The 27,804-nt window shown below is 35.4% G+C and overlaps 1 protein-coding gene across 6 annotated transcripts in view; it reads left to right on the top strand.

Moving 5' to 3' along the window:
* ADGRV1 (adhesion G protein-coupled receptor V1) overlaps positions 1–27,804 on the top strand; it is a 519,382-nt gene that overhangs the window by 329,475 nt on the left and 162,103 nt on the right. For all 6 annotated transcript variants that reach the window (XR_015552022.1, XR_015552021.1, XM_087430056.1 and 3 more), the window contains 2 exons: positions 14,748–14,864; positions 26,038–26,216. Coding sequence is in view for 4 of the 6 variants with exons in the window: in XM_087430056.1 (XP_087286182.1) it covers positions 14,748–14,864; positions 26,038–26,216 (296 nt within the window). In the remaining 2 variants the exon portion in view is untranslated. The remainder of the gene's footprint in view (positions 1–14,747; positions 14,865–26,037; positions 26,217–27,804) is intronic.

The following is a 27,804-nucleotide window of genomic DNA, read 5'->3' as shown; positions in this document are numbered from 1 at the left end:
ATTTTTAATGATAGCAGAATATATTAGATATCCAGGTATTATGTAAAACATAGAGCTTCTTTTCCAAGCTTTCTTTTTTCTTTTTACCTTTATTAAGCCTCAGTTTCCTCTTCTATAAATTGGAGGCAGTGATGGCTAAATTGCATGGGTTATTTAATGATAAGATGAAATGTCTTGTAGGGCAGTTAGCCCACTACCTGGCACATAATAACCATTCACTAAATGGTAATTATTATTTTTATTATTGTTATTATTACCGATAAAAATAAGTTAGTACTTCTTTGGCTGTGTACCAGATGAAAAAGACTAGTCTTGGTGTTAATGAATTACTCATAAAGATCTGTTTCTCAGAGAGAAAATTGCTTTTTAAAGAAAAGAGAAGAAATAAAAACACAATAAAATACCTCTAAAAAATAGGGGCTAAGAGATCTTTTGGGGAGTAAAGTCTACTATTGTCTTTTACCAAATGGCCTTTTTTTTTTTTTTTTTTTTTTTTTTTTTTTTTTTTTTATTTTTTCCCCCCAAAGCCCCAGTAGATAGTTGTATGTCATAGCTGCACATCCCTCCAGTTGCTGTATGTGGGACTCGGCCCCAGGATGGACGGAGAAGTGGTGCCTCGATGCACACCCGGGATCCGAACCCGGGCCACCAGCATCGCAGCGCGCGCACTTAACCACCAAGCCACAGGGCCGGCCCCCAAATGGCCTTTTAAAATGTCTTTATTTGTGGGTGGCAGATATCCCAAGCAGTTTTCTTTACCAAAGATGAGCTAGGACGAAAATTGCAGTGTGTATAGACAAGCCATGAGGTTTATTTTTTGTGTGTGATAATTGACAACCTCTGATTCGCTGACTTACTTTAAACCGTATACTAAAACAAATAACTTAGTCTGACTGTGTGCATATACAATCTAAGTGAACACTCCCAGTCTCTACCTGCCTCTGACTCTGAGTAATAGCCACTGATTTACTTATGTTTGTATATTTTAATCGTTAGATGTGGTGAGAAAACAGCATGCTTAGTGTTCTGGCAGTAACATGTCACATGAGTAGGAGATCTGTGCCCTGTGTTATATACAGCAGCAGGGACAGGATACACTAAAGACAGGACATGTACAGAATGTGACATTCGAAAACTAAATATGTTGATTGACTTTTTACTGTATTTTCACTATGGCAACTATAAAAAAGTAATAATTATGAAAACCTGTTCAGACCGGTTTCTGACATTCAGTAGTTGCCAAAAACTACTGCATTGCATAAAACACCTCTGGCATTCAGAGACACACCTGAGACGTTCAGAGACATATTTAGTTTAGCATTCAAGGGTCTTTTGATTCCATACATTTTTACATAACAGCCAAAGTAAGTATAAAATATGGGTAGTTGGCATTTGTTTGAGATGGATAGAAGGAATGAAGGAAAGGAGGGAGGGAGGGAGAGAGGAAGGAAGGAAAGAAAGAAGCCATGAAAGTCAGCATAATAGATTTTACATTCCTTGACATGAAGACTGTAGGAAGGCTACCCAAGAATATTTAATGTCTTCTAGCCAATGTGGGAAAAAAGGAATAGCTGTGTGTAATCAGTGAAAATAGTTATAATGTTAAGTAAGATGTTTTTAGTAATAGTGAAAATTAGGGTTTAGTATTATTATTGACGCCTAAACATTCTCTTAAGGGATGGGGTAGAAATAGCAGTGAAAAAGATACTAGCCCAGAAAAAACAATATATAGTAATAAACATACTATGTGATCACAAGGTATTGAAGAAAAGATACAAGAAATTAAGCATGGCATTATTCCAAGTGCTCTGTTTATAGGAAGATGCTCCAGGCAATCTCTAATGAGCATAGTTAAGCAGGAAATAATTTATAGCCTTTCCTTAGAGTTGCTTTTCCATTTCTGGCTTCTGTCCTGTTGCGTAAAGAATTAAAGATTATCACTAAGTTCTATTGATGTTTTATGTTTAATACTTTGTTAAAGGTCTTCATATAGTTTTAAATGTTTCTTCAAATAATTTTAAAAGTTGCACAGGTAATGCTGACAAAAAGTTAAACAAAAAGGAATCTGTCACCACAGAATGCATTATGTCATGGAAATGTCCTTATACTTGCGAATACCGTGATCATTGACTGTGCCACAGTGGCCAGTGCATCAGCAGCATGTAAGGGTCTTTAGCGTCAGATTAAAATTATACACAATTTTTACTGAAAGAGATTTTGTAGATGTAAATGATTTAAAAGTAGCAGAGATAATTTAGACCTCAGCTTTTGTGAATTTATTTGAGCTAAAAACATCTTGCTTTTGTCATTGAAACCAATGTTTAAAATAGCTTACTCACCAGCTAACTTTGAAAGAAAATAGTGAAAAACTTTTTGTGGTCAAGAGAGCCAAGCGGATTAGAAAAATATGAGCTATAAAAATTCACAAAATAGAGAGTATATAGATAATTTAGATTCAAGTGCTTTTTACTTGAGCTCAAGACAAAGCACCAGAATAATGGTAAATATTTTAATTACAGAAAAATATAGAATACTAATAACAGGATCCAAAAGGTGTTAAATATCTGCTGGATTCTGCTTCAAGCCAAGATGAGATAACAGGGACCATATTTACCCTCAAATCTGAAACAAATAAAAAATGGAAAAATATATGAAACAACAATTTCAAGAGACTAGACGTCAGTCAATGAAGGACAGGGATCCTGAGGTATGGGACACAAACAAGGTGAGCTTAACAATTGTCCTGGAATACAGCCTTATCAAGTTTTCCAGGCTGTGGTACAAGGAGGAGGAACCCAGGTGGAGTCTAGCAGACTCACTGAATTGAGGAGACAAAGTAAGAATCTGGGACAACCAGGGTCGCTAGAGTTTGCGGGAGAGAGTACTGGAAAAGAAAGAACTGCACAGAGAAAGAACTCTGAGATATGCAGAAGGTTCTCAGTATTCATCTGAGTACTGATTAGCCCAGTGTGTGAGGAAACTACCCAAAGCCAGAGAAAGATTTGCCCGAAAGGGTAAAAGGGAATGATGCCAGGTGCTTACACAGGGCCAAGAATAATGTCTATTCCCACGAGTTAGACTGCAAAACTTCAAGATTCACAAGCAATTGGGTAGAGTACACAGAATGATCTTGCCTCAGTCCTGGGGAATAATTGGCATGAGCACTTCAGTCCTGCTTAACAAATCTTAATAGCAGAAATCGAAAAAATCAAACTTCTTCCAATTGCATCCTAGGACAAAGCTCAAAAATATTTATAAGAATACAAATATCCAACACCCAAAGAGGTAAAATCACAATGTCTGATATTCAATCAAAAACTACACGACATGGCAAAAAGCACGAAAATATGACACATAATTAGGTTATTAAATCAATAAATCAACTAATGTTGAAATTTTACAGATGTTAGAATTGACAGACTAAAACATTAATACATTTATTATAGCTGAATTCCATGTGTTCAAAAAGTTAAGTAGAGACATGGAAGATATTAAAATGAACTAAATCAAACTTTTAGAAATGAAAACTAGAGTGTGTGAAATTAAAAACACACTTAATGGGATTAATAGATTAGAAATAGCAGAACAAAAAATAAGTAAATTTGAAAACATAGCAATATAAATTATCTAAAATGAAAATTGAAAAGAAAAGGGGCCTGCCTGGTGGCATAGTGGTAGAGTTCATGCACTCCCCTTCGGCAGCCTGGGTTTGCAGGTTCAGATCCTGGGTGCAGACCTACACCACTCATCAAGCCATGCTGTGGCAGTGACCCGCATATAAAATAGAGGAAGATTGGCACAGATGTTAGCTCAGGGCCAATCTTTCTCACCAAAAAATTAAGTAAGTAAATCAAAATAAGTCAACAGAGCACCAGTGAACTGTGGGGGGAAAATTAAGGGTTTCATGTATGTATACTTGGGGTGCCAGAGGTGAAAGAAGATATGGTTGGAAAAAAAAATTTGAAAAAACAGTGATTTAAAAATTTCCAAATTTGTTGAAACTGTCAACCTGCAGATTCAAGAACCTCAATGAACCCCAGTGAACCCCAAACAGAAGAAACTCTACCAAGGCACATCATGATAAAATTGCTCAAAATTGCTGATAAAGAGAAAATCTTAAAAGCAACAAAAATTAAAACAAAGAAAAAAATTCCTTACAGAGAAAGAAGCATAAGGATTACAGCAGATTTCTTGTCAGAAATAATGCAAATGAGACAGCAGAACATGTTTAAGTCCTGAAGGAGAAAAAACCTGTCAACCAAACTATCTTTCAAAATAAAAATTAAGTAAAGAAGTCTTCAAATATATAAAAGCTGAAAGAAATCATCACCAGATAATTTACACAGATGTGATAAAAATCAAATAGCAAGATGATAGACTAAACTGTAGCACACAAAATCACATTAAATGCAAATGATCTAAATATACCATTTAAAAGGAGATTTTCAAACTGAATAAAAAAAACAACCCAACTATATGCTGCCTACAAGAAACAGACTTCAAATATAAAGACACATATAGGTTGAAAGTAAGAAGATGGATTAATTCTATTAACATCAAAGTAGATTTCAGAGCAAAGAATAATACCAGAGAGAAAGAAGGTCATTCCATAATGATAAAAGGGTCAGTTTATTGAGAGGATATGATAATTCTAAATATTCATGTACTTAGTAACAGAGCTTCCAAATACACCATGCGAAACCTGATGAAAAATTGACACATCCACAAATATAGTTTGGACTTTAAAGACCTCTCTTTCAATAATTGATAGAAAAAAAAAGAACAGAAAATCAGTAAGAATATATAATATTTAAAAAATTTTATCATCCAACTTGACCTAATTGACATTTACAGAACACCACCCTACAACAGTAGAATACACGTTTTTAACAAGTACACATGGAACATGAGCTAGAAAATTCAAAATAATTAAAGTCATACAGAGCACGTCCTCTGACCACAATGGAATTAAGTTAGAAATCAACAACAGAAACATCTCTGGAACAGTCTCAAATATTTGGAAACTAATTAGCACACTTCTAAATAACCCATAGATCAGAAAAGAAATTTTCAAAAAATTTCAAAATATTTTGAACAGAATGAAAATGAAAACACAATGTCTCAATAATTGTGAGAAGCTGCTAAAGCAGTATTAGGAGGAAATTTATAGAACTAAATGCCTATATTAGAAAAGATGTTAGGTTTCAAAAATGTGACTGCGTAGAAAGAAAAACAACTTTTTAAACTTGAAATACTTAGAATAAATAAATAATAAAGAAGAGAACAGAAATCCTTGAAATAGAAAGCAGCAAAACAATAGAGAAAATTAGTGAAACCAAGAGCCTGTTCTTTAAGAAGATCAGTAAAATTATTAACCTTTAGCCAGAATGATCAGGAAAGAGAGTAGATCCAAATTACTAGTATGAAGAAAGGCAGAAGTGGCATCACTACAGATTCTAAAGATCTTAAAGGATAAAAAGGGAATATTATACATAACTTTATACCAATAAATTTGCCAATTTTGGTGAAATGGACAGATTCCTTATAAGACACAAATTACCAAAACTTATTCAAAAAGAAAAATATTACCTGAATAATGCTATATCTATAAAGAAATTGAATTTATATTTAAAAATCTTCCCACTAAGAAAACTGTAGTCCCAGTATGATTTTACTAGTGAATTTTGTCAAACATTTAAGGAAGAGAAAATACCAATTCTACACAAATTCTCCCAGAAAATTGAAAACAAGGAAATACTTCCCAACTCACTCTCTGAAGCCAGCATTACCCTGATTCCAAAATGAGGCAAAGACATTAGAAGAAAAGAAGACTACCAACCCATGTTCCTTATAAACATTGATTGATGCAGACTTTTCTTTTTTGTGTGTGTGTGAGGAAGATCAGCCCTGAGCTAACATCTGTGCTAATCCTCCTCTTTTTTCTGAGGAAGACCGGCCCTGAGCTAACATCTATTGCCAATCTTTCTCCTTTTTTTCCCCCAAAGCCCCAGTAGATAGCTGTATGTCATAGTTGCACATCCTTCTAGTTGCTGTATGTGGGACGCGGCCTCAGCATGGCCGGAGAAGTGGTGCGTCGGTGCACACCCAGGATCCGAACCCGGGCCGCCAGTAGAGGAGCGCGAGCACTTAACCGCTAAGCCACGGGGCCGGCCCGATGCAGACATCCTTAATACCGTCATGCGTCTCTTAAAGATGGGGATCCATTCTGAGAAATGTGTCATTAAGCGATTTTGTCATTGTGCAAACATCATAGAGTGTACAGAAGGGGAACAAAATTTGCCACCCCAAAGTGTGTCTTTTTAACAGAAAGATTATTTTAGGCTGATCATTTTTAAGAAACAAATGACTCAGAAAGGGGTTCTTGTTACCTCCCCCTTAACTGCTTAAAAGAATTCAGATAAAGAAACCTGTCTTGGGAAGCGAGCTATCACCTGAGCATAACATGAACTGGGTGGTAGACATGGAGGAAGCTAGAAAAGCCTGTTTGTTGGGGTCTCCTCTACGTTCCTCTGTTTCTTTGTGGCCAAACACTTGTTTTCCAAACATTTGCTCGTTTTCACCTACCTGTGAATTGCCTTCCTTTCCTTCGAAGTCCCTGACTCTCCCCACCCTTAACATCTTCTTTTGTCTTTAGCTGAGGATGGTATTTAAAGTGAGGGCTTTGGCCATTTTGTTGAGTTACTCAGTTTTCTTGGGTTTCTCCCATGTGTTGTTAAACTTTGGTTTGTTTTTCTCCTGCTAATCTGTCTCATGGGAATTTAGTTCTTGGACCAGCCAGAAGAACCTAGAAGGGTACAGGAAAATTTCTTCCTCCCCTACAGCACTTACATGAACCTAGATGGTATAATCTATGACACACCTAGGCTATATAGTACTAATCTTATGGGACCACCATCATACATGTGGTCTGTCATTGATGGAAACATCATTATGCAGCACATGACTGTACAATTTTAGTAAATCAAAAGGATAATACATCACAGCAAAGTGATAACTATCCCAGTAATGCAAAGTTGGTTAAATATTCAAATGTCAATCAATGTAATTTATCATATTAACAAACAAAAGTAGAATAATATTTTTGATGATCTCCATGGAGAATTCAATATCCATTCCTGATAAAAACTCCCAGCAAAGTAGGAATAGAGGAAAACTTTCTTAGCCTGATAAGGATGTTTACCAAAAAAATATATAACTAATCTCGTACTTGTATTACTTTGCTAAGGCTACCATAACAAAATACCGGAGACTGAATGGCTTAAGTAACAGAAGTTTATTTTCTCACAGTTCTACAGGCTAGAAGTCTGAGATCAAGGTGTTGGCTAGGTTGGTTTCATTTTGAGCCCTCTCTCCTTGCTTTATATTGTCCGTCTTCTCCCTTTGTCTTCACATGATCTTTCTTCTGTACGTGTGCATGTCTGTATCCAGAATTTCCTCTTCTTCTTTTTATTTGTTTATTTCCTTTGTGAGGAAGATCAGCCCTGAGCTAACATCCATGCCAATCCTCCTCTTTTTGCTGAGGAAGATTGGCCCTAGGCTAACATCTGTGCCCATCTTCCTCCACTTTATATGGGATGCCGCCACAGCATGGCCTGAGAAGCGGTACATCAGTTCATGCCCGGGATCCGAACCCCGGCCACCAGCAGTGGAGCGCGCACACTTAACCGCTACGCCACGGGGCTGGCCCCCTAAAAATTTCCTCTTCTTGTAAGGACTCCAGTCATATTGAATTAGGGCCCACCCTAAAGACCTCATTTTAACTTAATTACCTTTTTAGTGACCTCATTTTTAAATACAGTTACATTCTGAGGTACTGGAGATTAGGACTTCAACATATGAATTTGGAGGGGACACAGTTCAGTTGATAAAAATACTTAATGGTGAAAGACTGAATGTTTTCTCCCTAAGATCAGAAACAAAACAAGGATGTTCATTTTCACCATCTCTTTTTAATATTGTGTGTGCGTATACACTATATCTATATCTATATTTATATCTGTCTATCTATGTATCTATTTCCAGCAAGTACAATAAGGCAAGAAAAAGAAATTAAAGCCATTCTGATGAGAAAATAAGCAAAATTCCTTTTAGTCAGAGATGGCATGATTCTTTGTGTAGAAAATATAATGTTTTCTGCAGAAGAGCTACTCAAACTAGTAAGTGTGTTCTGTAAGTTTGCAAAATACAAGATCAATATGGAAAAAGCAATTGTATTTCTATATAGTAGCAATGAATAATCAGAAATTAAAATTTAATGAAATGTCAATTACAATAACAGCAAAAATACGAAATACTTAGGGATGAATCTTTTAAAAAATATGTGAAGGACCTGTACGTGGACAACTACCAACCACTCCTGAGAGAAAGCAGAGAAGACCTAAATAAATGGAAAGATAAACTGTGTTCATGAGACGCAAGAGTCAATGTTGTTAATATGTCAGTTCTCCCCAGATTGGGATCCAACACAGTCCCACTCAAAACCCCAGCAGGCTTTTTTGTAGAAATCGAGTACCTGGTTCTAAAACTCATATGGACATGTACATGACTTGGAATAGTCAAAACAACTTTGAAAAAGAAGAACAAATTGGAGTCTAACACTACCTTATTTCACGAATTATAGTTACAGTAATCTAGATGATGCGGTAATGGTGTAAACATGGACAAATTGATCAGTGGAACAGATTAGAGAGTCCAGAAATAGACCCCCTCATATATAGGCAAATATGAAAGGTAATTAAGTAGAGAAAAGATAGTCTATCAGAAAAAATGATACTGGAAAAATTGGATATCCTCATGCAAAACAAACAAAAAGCTTAGGACCATACTTTACATCATATTCAAAATAACTCAAAATCAATCAAAGACCTAATTTTAAAACCTAACACTATAAAACTTCTAGAAAAAAATATGAGAAAACATTTGTCAATTTGGGTTAGGCAAAGTTTTCTTAGATGTAACACCAAGAGTATAATCTACAAAGGGTCAAAAAAAAATATAATCCGATCCATAACTGGGTTTCATCAATGTTAAAAACTTTTGTTCTCAAAAGACATTGTTAAGAGAATGAGAAGACAAGCCACAGACTGGCGGAAAATATTTGCAAATCAAATATCTGACGAAAGACTTGTATTATGAATATAGAAAGAACTTATAAAACTCAATAGTGAGAAAACAAACAACCCAATTTTAAAAGTGGACAAAGAGTTAAACGGACATTTTTTCAAAGCAGAGATATGGACCACAAATAAGCACATGGGAAAATGATCAACATTATTACTGATTAGAAAAATGCAAATTAAAACCACAGTGAGGAGCTACTATGTACCTATTAGAAAGGCTAAAATTTTTAAAAATAGTTAACCATAACAAGTTTTAGTAAGAATGTGGAGCAACTGGACCTTTATACATTGCCGGTGAGAATGTAAAATGTTACAATCACTTTGGAAAATAATTTATCAATTTTTTCAAATATTAAATACACACCATATGATCCAGCCATTCCTCTCCTAGATATTTACTCAAGATAAATAAAAGCATGTGTCCATACAAAGACTTGTACATTCATAGCAGCTTTATTTGTAAAAGTCAAAAACTGGAAACAACCCAAATAGCCCTCAACAAGTGAAAGGATACATAATTGGATTACTACTCAACAATAAAAAGAGAATGAACTCTTGATACATGATTTTGGATGAATCTCAAAATAATTATGCTGAGTGAAATAAACTAGAGAAAAAAGAGTACATATGATTCCAATTACATCAAATTCTAGTAAATGCAAACTAATATGTAGTGACAGAAAACAGGTTGCCTGGGGATGTAAGAGGCAGTTGTGGTGCAGAGAGGTACTATGAAGGTCGTTAAGAAACTTTTGGGGATGATGTATATGTTAATTATCTTGATTGTGATGATGGTTTTACAGGTGTATATATGTGTCAAAACTTATTAGATCATACACGTTAAATATGTGCCATTTGTTGTCTGTCGATCTTACTTCAAAAAGCTGTAAAAAAACCTTACTATGCTCAAACCTACAACAAGGTCTGTACCAGATAATGAATACTTACTGTGTTTTTCTTTTTAACGTATTTCAAAATAATTATAATAGAGAATAAAATCAAGTTACCACCTTTAAGGAGGCGACAGTTTTCCAAGAGGTTAAAGCTGATTTTATCTAAGAATTAGGAGAATTGAAGTTTATAGGAAAATGAATCCTTATGTTAATAAAATCCTATTTTAAAAATTCGGAGGAGGAAAAGGTTGTGTATGGTTGAAAGAAATAGCCATATATTCGTGATAGAGTTGACATTTCAACCACACCTTGAAAAACGGACATGCTTTCAACAGAGGAAGAGGAGAAACAGAAGTTCTAGCTAGAAGGAAGGGGAAGAACAAAGGCAAAGGGCTGAGAGATGATGGCACATGTTTCAGGGAACAGCAGTCAATGCAGTCAGGGTGAACGTTTGGAGCGTGAAGAGTCTTGTGGAAGATAAGCTTCGGAAGAGAAAGTGGGGCAGATGAGACTTGTAGGCCAAGCCAAGGCAATTCCGTTTCCTCTCTGAATATTTCTTTGACTCCCATAAGCAGAATTAATCGATCTGGACTCTGCATTCCCCTGATATGTTACTCTGTACCCTGTTATAACACCTGCCACATTTTATGGGATCATGTGTGTGTCTGGCTTTAGCCTTAGGTACTCTCTATTAGAAAGGACAACGTTTGGCTCATTATAAATGCTCAATAAAAAATACGAAAGTCTAGAAGTCTATCGTGATCAGAGTAGGCAGGTGAAATTTGAACTGGGCCTGTAAAAACTGAATAGGTTTTGGATAAGATTGAGAGTAGAGAGAAGAGCATTGCAAAGAGAGAGGAGTAGAATGTCCCTAGTTAAAGTATGTATGTGGGGGTGACGGGACTATATTTTAAGGAGTACTGAAAGTTGAGGTTTACAGAAAAGTCAGTTTTTGTTATTAGTTATTATTTAGCTGAAGCAAACAGAGACACATGCTATAGATTTAAAGTGAAAAAAAATAGGTATTTCCTCCATTGGCTGGTACAGTAGAGCTCTAATCAACCAGAAGAAGCAAAGAATTTTATAAATGATTAACAGAATATATCAGATACTCTCTTTTGGGAAATATATTTTTCTTTTCTCTTTAGGTAAGATGTATATAGTTAGATCACTATAGAATTAAGAATAGTATTATATTTGCTATTGGCACTATATTCTATTGCCATTATGAACCTCTGGTGAGCCATGGGTTGTAAAGGATTGAGAAACAGTGAACTAGGATTTCAATGCTTTGAGACAGGACTTGTGCTTGATTCAGTTTTGTAGGCAGCAGCATGGTGTTCTAGAAAGAACAAATCAGAACACCAGGATTTGAAACCCACTTTAACTTTAAAACTTGTTCAATGATCCTTAAACAAGTTACTTCCCCTATCAGATCCTCTTTCACCGTTTACTAAATAGAATAAAAACAATAATGACTTCACATCGTTAATATGTGGGTTACACAAAAAAAAAAACAAAGGAAAACATGTAGCACCTTGCTGGTACTCAGTAGTTTTCTGCCATCATATTCTTCATCTTGCACAGGAAGCATAATGCTTTGTGGATGGTAGGTACTCAAAGACTTACTGATCGAATGAATCAATACATGAATGACTGAGAGCTTTTGAAAAATTCCTTTTCTTCTGTTATGGTGTTCAATTTAATGCATCCAGAGAACTGACTATGAAAATAACCTTTTTCCTGGTCATCTCTATTTGTTCGAGTAAAAGAACAATGTTAGAACTTCATTTCTTCTTAGGTTATATGCCTTAAAGATGTATGTACCTTAAAGCCTCATGTGCCTTAAAGCCTTAAAGCTAAATATGCTGGGAGATTTTATTTTACTTTAATCATTTAATTTCTACTTTAATTCAATTTAATTTAACTTTATAGGCCTGGTTACACGTCATAGCAGGTTCTCCAAATATTCTTAGTTCATCCCTGTTGTAGCAGTGTACATTGTGACAGCTCAGCTTTCTCTTGCTGATTAATCTCCTCGCATACGGACAGAAGTATTTCTCATAATTCTTCCAGAATGTTCGCTGAATTTTGTTAGTTTACAAAAGTAGCTTTGTAACCAGTCTTCTTATGATTTAGAAAATGAGATTAAAACATAATAAAAAATGAAGAAGTCATACCTTAAGAATGGAATTTTGAGTGTTAAAACTGTGTTCTGAAAGTAAATACAGTTTTAAATAATAACCTGTACTAATTCGTTTCAAAGAAACAATATTGAAAGAATAAAAATTATGTAAATTAGCATATCATTTATAAATAGTTTCGTAGAATGCTTAAAACTAAGCATATTCAATTACAATTTGGATTACACTATTGTTTTACATAGCAAACTGTTCAGGTTGATGAGAACAAAACTACAAAATAAACTTTAACGAAATTCATATTATAAAATCTGAATTAGAAAGGCTCAAATTTATTGTAGGTACACTTATAAAGACTTTATGGAAATGGATGCCACTTGGTAAAAAGCAAGAACATATAATGTTAAAATTATTTCCATTTTTTGGCCGAATCTCACAGTTCTGTGCTTCTGACGTCTTTTAAGGCATGATTTTGGTGCTTAGTGTTCAAAGTTAATGTTTTGGTGAAGGTGTTCAGTGAATATTTGTGGAATTTAGGAAGGTTGAGTTTATGACCTATAAGATGTTGCAATTCAAAAGGTAGAAGCTAAAATCTACGAAAATCTAAGCATATTTTTTAAATAAGCTCTAAAATGCAAAAGCTATCTGTGATATGTTCTGGAAAATTTGTAGACTTCTTTTTTTCAGGGAATTCATTTGTACCAGATTGTTAAGAAATAATGAGACATAAATTTCTAGCATCTGCTTTTTTTTTTAATAGTGTGTGTTACAAATGCTCCAAATCTAGGGCTAAATAAACATAAAGTTGAGTCAGGAATGCTTCTCATTTCAAAAGTAATCCTGGAATCTTGGATTAGAAAGGGACTTGAGAGTTTATCTTTTCTAACTTCCTCCTACTCCTGATGAGGGAATTAGTCCCAGGAGGGTGAACTGACTTGTTTAGTGTCCATAGCTTAAATTTTCTTCTGTACTTGGTACAAGAAGTACTCAATAAATAATTCCCAAGAAGGAAGAGTCACTTCAGCATGGCATGAGATACAGTGCATGTTATTATAAATTTATTCATTAGCATTTTGGTGCTTCTGTAATTGACTAAAGAGGCTGCTTGAGATGAGTCTCTCCCTGTGAAATGGAGACAACGTTGGAAGCATGCAAGGCCTCACCCCAGATCCTGACGAATTCACCACAGTGATGCTAGGAAGACCATTGGGCAGAAATTTTCAAGGAGATTTAAATGGACACACATTTGGGACAAAAGGATTGGGGAGGGACATATTTCATTTGAGAATAAAAACAATGCTTCATCCTATTGCTCTGATTTAGTTTTGAGCATATTATTCATTTAAAAAAAATTCAAACAGCGTTAAAGGTATTTGTTTCTTTTTTAAAAGTTGAGAGGTTTTGAGGCATAAGTCAGCTAGTTTTCTCTTTGCAACACCCCTCTGTCTTTTTGGAATCAATCATTCTTTCTTTTTACAATCATTTATTGAACACTTCTATATTCTAGGCACAGTAGTAGCTTATGAAAATAAAAAGTTAAAAAGACTTGGTCTCTGTCCTAAAGAGGGAGAGAGTTTATTTCTTGAGAGGTTACAGTACACTCGTATTGCTCCAAATTTTCTCTTCCCATCTACACTTTTCATTACAAAATATGATAGAGTAATCATATATTGGAGAAAATACGAAATTGTAGAGTGTTTCACTTCATTTGTTTATCCATTTATTCAGCAAATATTTGTTGAGTACCTACTGTGTACCAGACACTGATGGGCTACATCAATGAGTAAAAATTCACTGATCCTGCCTTCATGGAGATTACATTCTAGTGGGTGAGACTAACAGTAACCAAGAACCTATAAATAAGCAAATTACAGAGCACGTTAGAAGGTGGTAAGTCGTGTTTAAAAAAACAAGAAAGAAAAGTAGAGATCAGGGAATTATGTGGTGGAAGGAGAGAGAAAAAGAGGGTGTGATTTTAAGTAGTGTGGTTGAGAGAGACCTCATTGTGAAGGTGACTTTCAACAAAGGCTTGAAGGCAGTTGAAATAATAAATCCAAGGATTATGGTAATCATAGGATTTGAAATTTTAAATTTATTTTCAGTTTATTTTGTTACATATGTTACTTCCTGGCAAGAGGATGTAGATGAGGGTCAAGTCAGAGCTTTTGCTTCTTGTTTTCTCTCCCGTTAGCTTTGACTTAAACAAGAAATGGTATTTCCACTGCTTTCTCTTTTCTACTTAATTAAAATAAATGTATTTCATGGGATTTTTATCCATCACTGATAAGAGCAAGATAAGGAAATTTGAGAACTTCCTTTTGACAGCCCAAAGCAATATGTAGCATAATTTCATGTAATTCATTGTTTTTTAGAAATATAAAAATCCATTTATTGCCATTTTTAGAATGACTCAGTCACCTCAGTTTGGGCAACAAATCAACTTATTTTCCCTTTGAGTCACTGAATCAGATTCAGATAAGAAAACAGTTTATTTTCTTAATATTATTGATCGGTTTTAGCATGATTTAAAAATAATAGCATGATTTAAAAATAAAAGTATTTGTTTCTTACAGATTGTGTTTCTGGCGTCTGCATATGCAAGTCCCCGGCTCACAGACGAGAGCTGTTCAGCCATGGCTGCGATCACACATTACCTGTATCTTTGCCAGTTTAGCTGGATGCTCATTCAGGTTGGTACCCCATTTCCTCCCCCCACCCCTTTCAACTTGCCAATGAATCTGGGTAGAGTGGTTTTTGTATCTGATATTCTTTATACTGAAATGGAAGTAATTCCGTATATCCATCACTGCATTCCCAGGAAATCAATGCAAGAAAAACAATGTAAGCTGTGCAACATTAGAAAGCATAGTGCGAAAAAATTTAGTAGGGCTGGAAATGAGGGAATTGTAGGAGATAAGGCTTGTGATGTGGGCCCTATAAGACACATTGAGAAATTTGAACTTTTTCCTAGGGGACGTCATCGAATTATTTTAAGCAAGGGAGTGACATGATAAGATTTGGATTTTAGAAAGATCTCCCTGTTTGTAGTGAATTGGGAGCAGGAAAGAGTTGCATTAGCTGTATCCAGGGGAGAGAACATGGTGATGTGAATCAGGGAGGTGGCAGCAGAAGCAACAAGAAGTGGACAGCTTTTGAGATTTTTTTTTTTTTTTTAAAGCAGAAATATGGGATGTAGAGATTGGCTGTGAGAACGCAGAAGGTGCGACCAAGGATGTTTCACAATTTTCTGGCATAATTGGATGGGTGGATGGTGGTGCCTTGAACTGAAATAATGATCACTGGAGATTGGGGGAAAGATGATGAGGGTTTTTTAGGGCATGGTGAGTGTGAAGTTCCTATGAGACCTGCAGTGGGGACTTTGAGACAAGTGGGAAACACAGGGCTAAATCTCAGAACGGAAGCCTGTGCTATAGAAATATGTTAGGAAATTGTTGACTTTGAGTTGGAAAATGGAGCCACTGCTATGGAAGAGATCACTTTGGAAAAGAGTACGAGGTAAGACCCAAAGAGTCCTGGCATACGCTCCTGAGGAACTAGTAAATGCTGGGGGGAGATACGAGCTCTCTTTGTCTGACTAAAGTCCCAAATTCTCTCTACTGTCCTATGCTGATTTGCTTGATAAAGAGGTTAATGTGAGAGTTGGATCCACTTCAGCAGTATTAATGTCACTAATTAAATGGCTGAACTAAAATGCTGCCTTTGATAATGCTTTCTACGTAATGATATTGTTAAATCTTTTATGCAATAAAAATAATTTCGTATGTGTTTCTGAGTATGCGTGTGAACTACCTTATGTAAACCAAATGCATTCAAGCACTTGCATATCAAGGAAGGGATATTTTCCCAAGTATGATTCTGTAGTGGTGGGGGCTGAAGGAGAAGAGAACTGAACTATTTAGTTAATAGAACTAGTTGGAACAATGGGAGCTCTGCTTCTGGGTTTGAATTCTGGCTCTGCCACTATCTTTGTAAACTTTATCAAGTTATTGACTCTCTCCAAGGTTTATTTCTGAATCTCCATATGGAGATCACAATTCCCATCTCATAGAATTATTGGTTTATAGCTCTTTGAGCAGCTCTAATTATGGAAAGTTAATAATATTCTCCAAATCCCCCTCCCAACAATTAAAAAGTAAAAATAAATCCAAACTATATAACGTAAGCAAAAATTGGCTGAGATTGAAATAGTATTTTCTAGATTCTCTGATTGCAAAATTCTTTAGGTGTTTATCTAAGCTGAACTTTTTTTTTTTTTTTTTTTGTGAGGAAGATCAGCCGTGAGCTAACATCCATGCCAATCCTCCTCTTTTTGCTGAGGAAGACAGGCCCTGAGCTAACATCTATTGCCAATCCTTCTCCTTTTTTTTTTTCCCTTTTTCTTCCCAAAGCCCCAGTAGATAGCTGTATGTCATAGTTGCACATCCTTCTAGTTGCTGTATGTGGTACGCTGCCCCAGCATGGCCAGAGAAGCGGTGTGTCGGTGTGCACCCGGATCCGAACCTGGGCCACCAGTAGCAGAGCGCGCGCACTTAACTGCTAAGCCATGGGGCCGGCCCCTAAGCTGAACTTTTTATGTGCGCCCTGTATATGTGGCTCTTTATCTGCCTGAACTGAGGTCCCCAGTGGTGTGCTGAAGGTCTTGGTCCATGTCCCTGACCTATTCAGTTTTTGATGGATGACTTGGATGAAAACACAGGAAACTTGTCTTATCTGGTATGCAGATGATACTGAGCTGAAAAGATAGGTGAAACAGCAAGCCGCCTTCGTTAAGAGTACAGGTGGAACCAATGTAGAGAAACTGTACTGTGACAGATTGAAAGCTAGAGTGAAAGAGACATAATCTGATGGGGCTTAATGTAAACAACTTGAAATTTTAATTTAACACAAACTCAGTAGCAATCAAATGTGTGACCAGGTTGCTTAAAACATAGCAACTACAGTAAATGCAAAAACAACACAGACCTAGGTTACATTCATAACAGTATGGAGACAGCTGAGGGAGCCATGGTTACATTGTAATCTACAGTGTTCAGACAACCTGTGGACCCTGTAACCACTTTCATGAATCATGTTTCAACAGGGACATTAACCAGCTAATGAAAAGTCAGACAACAGTCCTATAAGAAACTGTGAGGCAGCTGGAGATAATTCACCTGGAAAGAACGTAGGGAGATGTGATGGCTGTCTACAAATACTGGAAGGGCTGCCACAGGAAGGAAAGAGTAGACCATATAGCTCCATTTGGAAGAACCAGAACAAATGGGTCAAAAATTAGAGGAGCAAATTTTGATTTTCATCAAGAACTTTTATAACCAATTAAACTGTTAAAGAGTCTATTTCTAAAAGTAGAGAGCATCCATTACTGAAATATATTCAAACAGGGGGAATGACCAACTTTCAAACATGTTTTAGATGGATTTCCTGCTTTGGAGGAGGGCTAGACAGGATGGCATATAAGATTTCATCCAACTTGAGAGACTGGTGTATTCTCTCTCTCTTCTTCAAGTCTTAAGCAAATATGATTGTGGCTGATGCACATTTAGTAAACTAATTAGATTTCTGTATGGCTAATGGTTGGGAAAACTATTTAAAGTACTAGTGAAGTTTAATGTATTTCAGATGGTACACCACATATTTTTCATTGGTTTGTGGTGTGACCACAAGGGAAAAATTCAATAACTTCTGGTTCTAGGTAGGGTACTTGTAATGAATTACTTTGTGGTCAGAGGTCGTCACTTTACCAACCTGTGTTTTCCCGTTTATAAAATAGTTTGCTAAAATCCTTTTTTTAAAACTAAAATCCATTTTTAAAATATTATGTAAAAGATTAGACTACTGTTAGTCCAATCCTGTTAGTCGAATAGGGTTGAAAAATTTGTAAGAATATTAACATGACCCTACTTCATATTTTTTTGCAGTATAGAAGAGAATTTGATATATGTATGTGGATACATAGCTTATAATGACAAAAAGTTAATCATTAACTTTTAATCATTGGCCTAAGTATGTCAGAATTATTGTGATATGCTTCATATCTTCAATCTTAGAATAAATGCATTTAAATGACTTTATCTTGAAAAGTTATTTTACTTTGTCATAAACTTTGAATACATTATAGTAAAATTGGATTATATTTTAGAGTAGCTAAAGAAAAATTTTATTTGTAAACAGGTTGTGGTTATGTGACTTCTCTGAGCCTAGATTTTCTTTTCTGAATAATCAGGTTTGTAATAACAGTACCTCTTTTTGAGGACTGTGGAAAGATAAAATGAATTAATACGTGGAAAGAGCTTGGAATGATGCCTGGCGTAGTCTGCACACTCCATACATATTTACCCATATTATTGGCTAAGAAAATATGAATGGCTTATATTTCATAAATTTTGAAACATGTTGAATACTCTGCTTTTCCAATATAAGTTACACCTTTTTTTACAAAAGAGAATTAGCTTGATATAGTGGAAAGAGAGGGCTGACTTAGAGTGAGGCAGACGCTGACTAGCTGTGAAGACTTAGCAAACTGGACAGCCTCTCACCTCTTTACTAAGGTGCGTGCTTGGCTCATAGCCGGCTCCGTAAGTGGCGGCCTTGACTCTGTTTCTTCAGGCTTTCCCTTTCTTTGACAGGGAAGTCATACTGTGCATGATGGGAGTATAGTAACAAATTACTTCGCTTATTTTTTTAAAGCAAAGAACTCACAAATTCCCTTTTTGGCCGTGGAAATTGAGTTATCTTTGCATTTGCTCTTCACGTAACATCACTCTGAAATGACTTCCCACTTCCTTAAAACATCAGGGTCGTTGCTGCTCCAAGAAAGACTGACAGCGGGAATTAAAACTCTTGTAATATTTTTACTCTATTTTTCTAGTTGTTATTGTTCTCTTTTCATTTCCTTTTTCTGTTTTGATTTGCTTTCATTGTAGAAATAGCGTATACTAATGGTATAAAACATAATCGAACACTACAGAGAAATATAAAATGAAAAGTACATCTATTTCACACAGTCTCCACCATCTGCTTTACCCTCAACCCTACTCCCAAAGGTAAACATTCTTAATGGCTTCCTGTGTATCCCTCCAGAAATATTCCACAAATATACAAATATTTATAAATATATAAACAAGCACATGTGTATGTTCTTCTGTGTGTGTGTGTGTATATTGTGTGTGTATATTTATATATAGTGTGTATATATTTTCATATATATATATAAATTTACTGCATACAGATATATACTTTTTTTTCTAGAGTATAATATGGTTATTTCATAATTTATTTTTCTGGTCTTCTATTAATGAAATGCTGGTTATTTCCAGTTATTTTTGCTATTATAAACAGTTTCCTTGAACATCCTCACACTCTGAATATTTGTTTACTTATGGATTGTCCATGGATTTAATTCCTAGAACTTATGCCTTTACTATTAACATCTATGTGAAATATACCATGTGAAAACTATCTGGATTTCCAGATAGTTCCATGAGTTAATCCATGAAAGAAATAAATCACAAATAAATAATTTGAGATATCAGTAGACTATCTAGGTAAATAGAAATTTAATTTTGTCTGTATATTCATTTGGCCCAATTTTATGATCATTTCCTGTCTCCAAGTTAAATCGTATATCAATCTGCTTCAATTGTGAATAATATCCAAACCTGGGGTTGTCCATGCAGTCTGTTTATCTCATGTCTAGGGGCACAGCTTACTTGAAAGTATAATATTTTATTTTGAAACTAAAGCTTGCTTGAAGAACATATTTTTTAAATGGTAAAGTTAGAAATCATTTTACAGTTGCACTTGAGCATTCACATCTTGTGCCTTAATTTCTCCATATAATCAGGCTATGAAGAATCAAATATATTTATTATTTATACCTTGGCAGAAAGGCTCCTTAGTGCCAGAACACAACAACAGGAAGGGAAATGCTAAAATTAGCTGTTTTTCCCTTCGTCATTGATTTAATTTGGGGGGACATCAAAGGTATTAAGGACAACAGACTGATAATTATTAAGATAAAAATGACATACCCAGGAAATACTGAATTCTCCAGTCGTCAAAAAGCCTTGCAATTTATTTCATGCAAAATTGTTAAGAAAGAAGGAGGATAACTGGAGCAAGGATGTGTGGCAACGTTTCTTAGACTCTCTTCTGAAATGAATGACTAAGAACGTATGGTAATGATAGGATTAATAGCATCTGTGATCTCTAACCAAACTTGATGCTATAAATCAGTTCAAAGTTTCTGGTGACACATTTAATAACCAAATAGTAACCAACAGGGTAAATACCAATCTTATCCCACTTACCATGAAAATTTATGGAGTTCAAGCCTTATTTTTAACTTAAAAAAAAGAAAAAGCGTTTCTCCTATATATTTTACAAATACACTAATATGCATTATATTAGTATATATTATGTGAGTAAACTAGTGAATCTGTGTTTACGGAGCATATGAAAGCATAATTATGACCTGTTGTAATCAAACAATTAACAAGATATGTCTTCTCTATTTTTCTATGTGGACACTTGGAAAATAGTAGTAGTCATCATTGAAAATGTTACTGTAAAAATAAAGACATGTCTATATAGGAGTGTAAGTAAATATTCAGACACAGTCTTTCAGTTTATTCCTGTCTATATTTGACCTAAATTATATCTGAGTATTTTAGTGGAGTGGTTTGCATCTTAAGCAGAATCAGTATAAGTTCTAACAGTCGTAATTACTAATTCTGGGAAATATACGTCTCCTTTCCTCAGTTTCCTCCTGTGTAAAAAAAAAAAATCATAATAAAACTTAGGAGAGCAGTTGTCTTGATTAAGTGAGATATAGCTTGATGTGGGGTCTATTACTATTACCCCATCTATTACCCAGTTAGTAAGTACTGGTTCCCTTCTTCCTCTCTTATACTATTGCATTTAACATTTTAAAATTTCCACCGGTTAACTTTGACCCTCTTCATTAGGAGTTCAGTCAAATCAATTAAAATTATTGAGCCTCCTAAAATTCTTTCTGGCAAGTTATGAAAATGAATAAATTCAGTAACTAAACCAAATTATGAAGTTATTGTTAAATTCAATAAAAAATTAACTCATACCGTGTATATCTTTGATATTTATCAATAAAGATTATATGCAAAACGTTTTACTATATACTACGAGGTATACGAAAATTAATCTGCCACAGCTCAGAGTTGTGTTTTGGCCATTTATATTCTGATAAACCTGTATAAGTTTTCATTTAGTGTTAGCAAAAAGTGGAGAGGGAGAGAGAAAGGATTATCTCCATACTTGTACCAAGAAAATGCATCTCCAGTGGCAAATAAAGTGAGTGGGAAAAAATGAGGACAAAAAAAGAAGCTCTCATGCAAATAGCAATATTGCCAATATTTGTGTCAATTTCTATGGAAATAATTATTAAACTTAGTCAGTCTTCACAAGTCCAAGGAGCTTTGGACTTGTGTTCTGCTCCCAGTTCTGTAACCAACCAGAATATGAAGAAGCTGTGTTTCCTCTCACTGTCTCAGTCCTCGTCTCTAAATAAGAGGTTCTGGTCAGATGGTCTGGGAGGTCTGTATCGCTGCTAAAATTCATAGTCTGTGCATCCATGACGTTAACGTTTTTACTTAAGAAACTGTAAATTCTACACTGATTCAGTCACAAAGTGTGAGTCAGGAAATTATCAATAACTTATAGTTTAACCTCTACTTTTACCAGAGGAGGAAATTGAAACCCAGAAGAGCCAAATGATATTGGCCAAAAACATACTGCTTATCCATGCAGAACTATGTTAAAAACCCAAATCAAGTCACTAATCACCATGTCTTTTCAAATTTTTATAAATCTAAAAAAACCATGATTTATATTATTCATTATTCACCTGAAAGTTTATCTTTTGAGTGTGTATGGGGACTTTTGCAAATCCTCTTTTCCTGTATTTCTATAGATTGTGCTTATGACAGGAAATTTTCAAAAATATCATTAAGTAATTTTCTTTAAATTTTTTAAAATGGACTTTTAATTAAGTTCTCTCAAGCTACAGTCACCCAGGTAGTCTTGAAATGCTGGTGATTGTGATAGGTGTGCGAATTCGAATAGGTTATCCTTCACTGATAAGCATTGACGAAAATAAGATAGTAATTCAAATATATTCAGTGTTTAGAGTTGACGTTAAAGATGTAACTCTGTGGTAACATCACTAACTTTTAAACACACTGCGAAACATTTTATTCAGTTGTCCCTTTCAAAGTGGCTGATTTGATGGTTACTAATGCTGAAAACATTTCTGGCTCTGTTTGGACTTGGCCTTCAGAGCCCGCATCACATTAATTCTGGGAAACTTTGGATTCTGTGTGTGTATGAACTGTAGTCAAGTCAGATTCATGTAGTTGATTAAATTTGGGGATAATAACATTTTGACGAAAAATGTAACATGACTACATAGTGATGACGTCTTGATGATGATGATGCTGTCTCTCATCTTATGAGATGGTCCATAAGATGGTTCTAACGAAATTTTTAAAGCTTAGAGATAGAAATGTAAATAGAGACCTAGATATTGAAATTTTCAGGTCACACTTACTCTTCAGCAGGAGAAGTGTAAGATGGGCAGTGAATGGTAAGTAAGCCATGCTCAGCCTGTGTGAAGCATGTTTGGGTGAGAGTGACACCCTTGTATTGAGTTCTCATAATTCTGTTAGTTCCAACATTGGATAATCACACAGATCACATATGCTCTATATCTGTCAACATAAAATTAGTATGCAAACATAATGGTCTCTTAGTACTCTTACCTTAGATTATAAAGGAAGAATAATGATTACAGGAAAGGGAATATAGTCAATGCTCCACTATCTTCTTTTTGTTTTGAGAATGGCAGTAACTGGAGGTTTTAATCCAATTGCTTTAGAATAGCAATATATATCTCAGTCAAGTTTTTTTTTTTTTTTTTTTAACAACGAAGAAAAACTAAGTTGAGCTAATTTAAGCAAACATTCAAATCATAAAAGGAATAGTAAGCATATAGGATAACTCATTGAACCCAGGAACTGTAAGTACAGTTGGGCCTCATAAGGGACGGTGAGCATGAATGGAAGGCTTTGTCCGTCCATTCTTCTCTGCAAACACACTTTCTCTCTTCACTTGGCTAGACCCACCACTAAAGTTCATATGTCCCCTTTTTTTTAGTTGATCAGCTTAGACTATCACCGAATTTCAAGGAATTCAATGATAGGTGAGTGGCCCAGCCTGGGTCAGGCTTCTCCCTTGGATCGAATCAGCTGTGGACAGAGGAGCAGGGTCATGAGCCCGCTCTGCATGTGTTGGGGTTGGGGAGGAGTAGGGAGAAGGGGTTCAGAGAAGGAGAGCTCATAGCCTAGACATATCCCAAAATGTGCCTGCCATACTATATTAAAATATTTTAAAATTCCAGTAAAACTTTTAGTGAGTTAGTCAAAACAAAGCTTATGTTTGGGCTATATGGTATTTCTAGAATAATTAAATGTTGTTTAATTACATAGCATTTCCATTCTATAGAAAGGATAAGACATATAATGGGAAATGCTCTCCTTAGAGTATAGGTGAGCGGTTGGATTGTGTTGAGATGGAAAGGGATTTCTTTTTAAAATCAACAAAAAGCTAATGACTTTTGGAGCTTGTTTTGCTTGAGAATTCAAGAATTCAGCCGCACTGTGTCTTGGTCTCTTTGGAGCAGAAGCGTTGGGTGTATAAATCTAGCAATTGCGCTTGTCTCAGTCTTGTCTGAGCCTGTGGCAAAGGTCAGACAGTTGCTGAAAGGGTCTGTGATTCTAACTGATGGCCTAATGTCCATCTGTGTAAAAGCAGACATTTTGGAAATGTCCTGATCTTTATCATGATGAATCAATTTAGAAGTCCTTTACCAATCCATACTCTCCTTCCTGATTCTGCCACCATGTCACTGAGTTACCATGTTACATGGATATACACAAGTGTCTATTTAAAATAAATAATTAGTACTTTTATTTTAGATATAGGCTAATCATCCTTACTTTGTGTGAATTTTCATTCTCGAACAGGCGGTATTGATCACCTCAGCGTCACTTGATACATACAATGCACTTATTTGGGTACATGTCCCTATAGTCATGGAAAGAGGGGGAAAAACCTTCTTGAACGTAATAATTTTAAAAAAGAAGTTAGAACAAATTTACATAAGGAACAACTCAAAACATGCTTCATCATTGCAGATATAAGCAGATGTACCTAACAATATAGAGTGCTGACAGGAAATAAAATTCAGAAACAAAAATCTCCAAGTAACCAAACATTTGTATCTTTTCCTGGTTTAGTCCAATCAATACTAATCCTCCAAGGCTAATTTGGTCTAGATAGACTTTTACTTGGAAGAATCAGGAAACAGCATTTGAAAGCCTTCCCACAAACTTTAGGCATGCTTATTTATCACATGGAAAGAGTTTCCATTGTATCACTGCTTACTTTTGGTCTTAAACTATTTATCTTTTATCTTTCACGCTGTCTCACACCCTAATAGAAGATTTTAAGGGAGGTGGTAACATTTTCCAGTGGTGACTATATGCTCAGTACTTTATATGTAATATCTCATTTAATCTTTATGGTAACCTCATTGTGCATATGAGGAAACTGAGGCTCTGGGATTGTTGTTACTTGCCCAAGGTTATCTCACTAATGTATAAATATATATAGAGATAGATAATTCTTCTGTACTCGCATTCTTTTCACCATGTGAAATTGAGAAGGGGGATTTATCCAGTGAATAAGTATTATCATGTGAAATATGTATGACATGACATTCAATGTTGTTCCTGTACTAAATGATAATTAAGCATAAGTGCTCTCACAGAAAAAGACCACTAGAAGACAGAATTATATAAGTTCTAGATTTGGCTTAGATACAAAGTAGGTGTGGGATTTGGGGCCAATAATGACATTTCCAGGCCTCAATTTTCTTATTCTGTCTATCTAATGTGTCTCCTCATCCCCCTCACTCTCTATACATTTGTCTCTTTTGTATTTTTATCTTAATAATATAAGAAATAGATATAAAATATGATACAAATATAAATATTTTCTGTAATGATTGCTTTCCCACTTGTTTGGAAACTAAGATTCAAGAAAGCACATACCTCCCCCATCTCTTTGACTGCTATATCCCCAGTGCCTAGACTGGTCCCTGAAATTTAAGCACTCAGTAAATACTTGTCAAGTGAATGAATGAAAAGGAGAGAGTATAAATTGAGAAACAAAAACAGCTACAAACCCACCCCATCTCAGTACTGTTTTCTCTGTGCAATCTTTTCTGTTTACTTGTCTGTATCTCCTGCTGGGAACTGGAACTGGGGCTGTGTTCACAATTATATGCCTGTTCCCTGCAACAGTGTCTGGCCCTGCCGTATGATAAGCCCTCAATAAATAAAAATCATCGAAAAGTCTGGAACATAGGGCTATTTACTTCATTATCATCGTGGAGTTGTTCACATGGGAAGTAGGTTTGAATATCAGTGTATGTTTCTTCAAAGACACATTTACAGAACAATCACAGACGATTATGACTTGAGAGTAAATCAAAGCAAATTAAGGAAAATAAAATGTACAATAAATAAACTATTTCCCAATGTTTCACAACTTTTGAGGTCTCCTGAATTTCTTGAGTGTATGAAAGAATGAATGTGTGAACCAACTAAAAAAATCAAATCAAAACTACAGTTATTAAGTAGATCCAAGCCCTTGGTTGGTCAGTAACTCTTTATGCCTTAACCAGGTGAGTTTGTGTCCTCTGCCATTAGACAGAGCCTGTTCATTTTATGATGTTTCCTTCCTTAGTCTGTGAATTTCTGGTACGTACTGGTGATGAACGACGAACACACAGAGAGGCGATATCTGCTGTTTTTCCTTCTGAGTTGGGGACTTCCGGCTTTTGTGGTGATTCTCCTCATAGTTATTTTGAAAGGAATCTATCGTCAGAGCATGCCACAGATCTATGGACTCATCCACAGTGACCTGTAAGTACATCCAGGCAGAACACTTTGCCTTCTTAGCCTTCGTGTACCCAGGCAGCTTGATTAACAGATGGAGGAAGCGGTTGACTCGGGTATGACTGAAGGACCACCAGGAAGACATCTGCTTTCCTGACACACTGTTTGAAGTTCTGTTTCCTCCAATTATCCCTTTAAATAAGAAACTAGTGCCTCTCCAGTTCCTCTGATAGATGCAATTTTCTCAGGTGAATTGATGTATCTAACAGTTCACAATAATTTGTACCTTAGCATATTTTAGTTTATTAGACTGAGACAAACAAAAATACCTAGCGAAATCAAGGAACCATGAACATTTTGATAAAGAATAGAATCAGTGAAAAATTTGAAGTGTGACACATTATCTAAGGAGTCTGATTTTTTGGGGGGGGTGGGGGATGGCAGCATTGTCATTTATAAGATCCCTAAATACCAAAAGACTGTATCAGAGTGCATAGTGTCTGCACAAGTAGATGAGACAAGGTCAACGGGGTCCTTCCTATATATATTCTTATAAAATACATTAGCAGTCTTGAAATCTAACGAATCTTCATACACACACATCTGTATGTGCCTTAATCCTGAATCTGGTGTCTTACAGCTTTGAGGACCACTCAGTCCCTTTTATTGACTCCACATGTGGAAAAAAACCCTTTCTAATAATGAAGCTTAATCAGCTCCCTGGTGTAATGAGGATTAGAGGAAAAAGTAACATTTCTAAATAAAAAAGACTAGCCTATTCACAATCTTATGAGGACAATATTACCTAATTATCTCACAGGTATTGTGCAAATAAAAATTAGTTAATAGATGTGAAAAATCTTTGAAAGTAAAAGTACTATCTAAGCAGAAGTCATTTCAATATCATTATTGCCTCTGATCAGTTATGATCGTCTGTTATATACTAAATAAATACTTGTTATTGATGTATGCAAACATATTTCACACATGGACAATCACAGACACATATCCCACACCACATTCAACCAAAGGAGACTAGCTATGTAATACACACACACCCACTGGGATACCAAATTTGGTAATTTTGTCTTTGTACTGAGATTCAATAAGATTCCCTCGTACTGATTACTTTATAGTATTGTAATGTATTTTATCCATATAAAATTCTAAGAGCCTAATGTTCTAGAAAGGAATGATCATGTCTTTTCAAAATTATGTTATGACATTTTACTATCCCTGGCTTTAATTTAAATCTTGAGCTGCCAGGATTAATTTTAGAAAGTTCTGCATCATTCTTTGTCAAATACAGAGTAACCATGAGACAAGCCCTGGTGGCGAGCAGCCCATTCCTTTCACGAACTCCCTGGCAAGACAGGACTTATTCGGTGGCAGTGTTAGCATGACATGTGCACCCACCCGGCCTTGATAAATGGGACCTGATGAAAGTGATTTTAATTAAAAGAAACTCTCTCGATGCTTCTAAAAGGATTTTTAAAGAGAGAAATAAAGTGTTATGCAAGAATGTCCAAATTGACTGACTCTTAAAATATTTGCCTTATGAGCCTTTTGGAAACAGTTCTTGATTTCCAGCTCAATTATAATAAGTGAAATGTAA

This window comes from Ceratotherium simum, chromosome 4, assembly GCF_057802395.1.
Source record: "Ceratotherium simum simum isolate JZ-2026a chromosome 4, ASM5780239v1, whole genome shotgun sequence".
NCBI classification, from domain to species: domain Eukaryota; kingdom Metazoa; phylum Chordata; class Mammalia; order Perissodactyla; family Rhinocerotidae; genus Ceratotherium; species Ceratotherium simum.
This window is presented reverse-complemented; position numbering and strand designations above follow the sequence as displayed.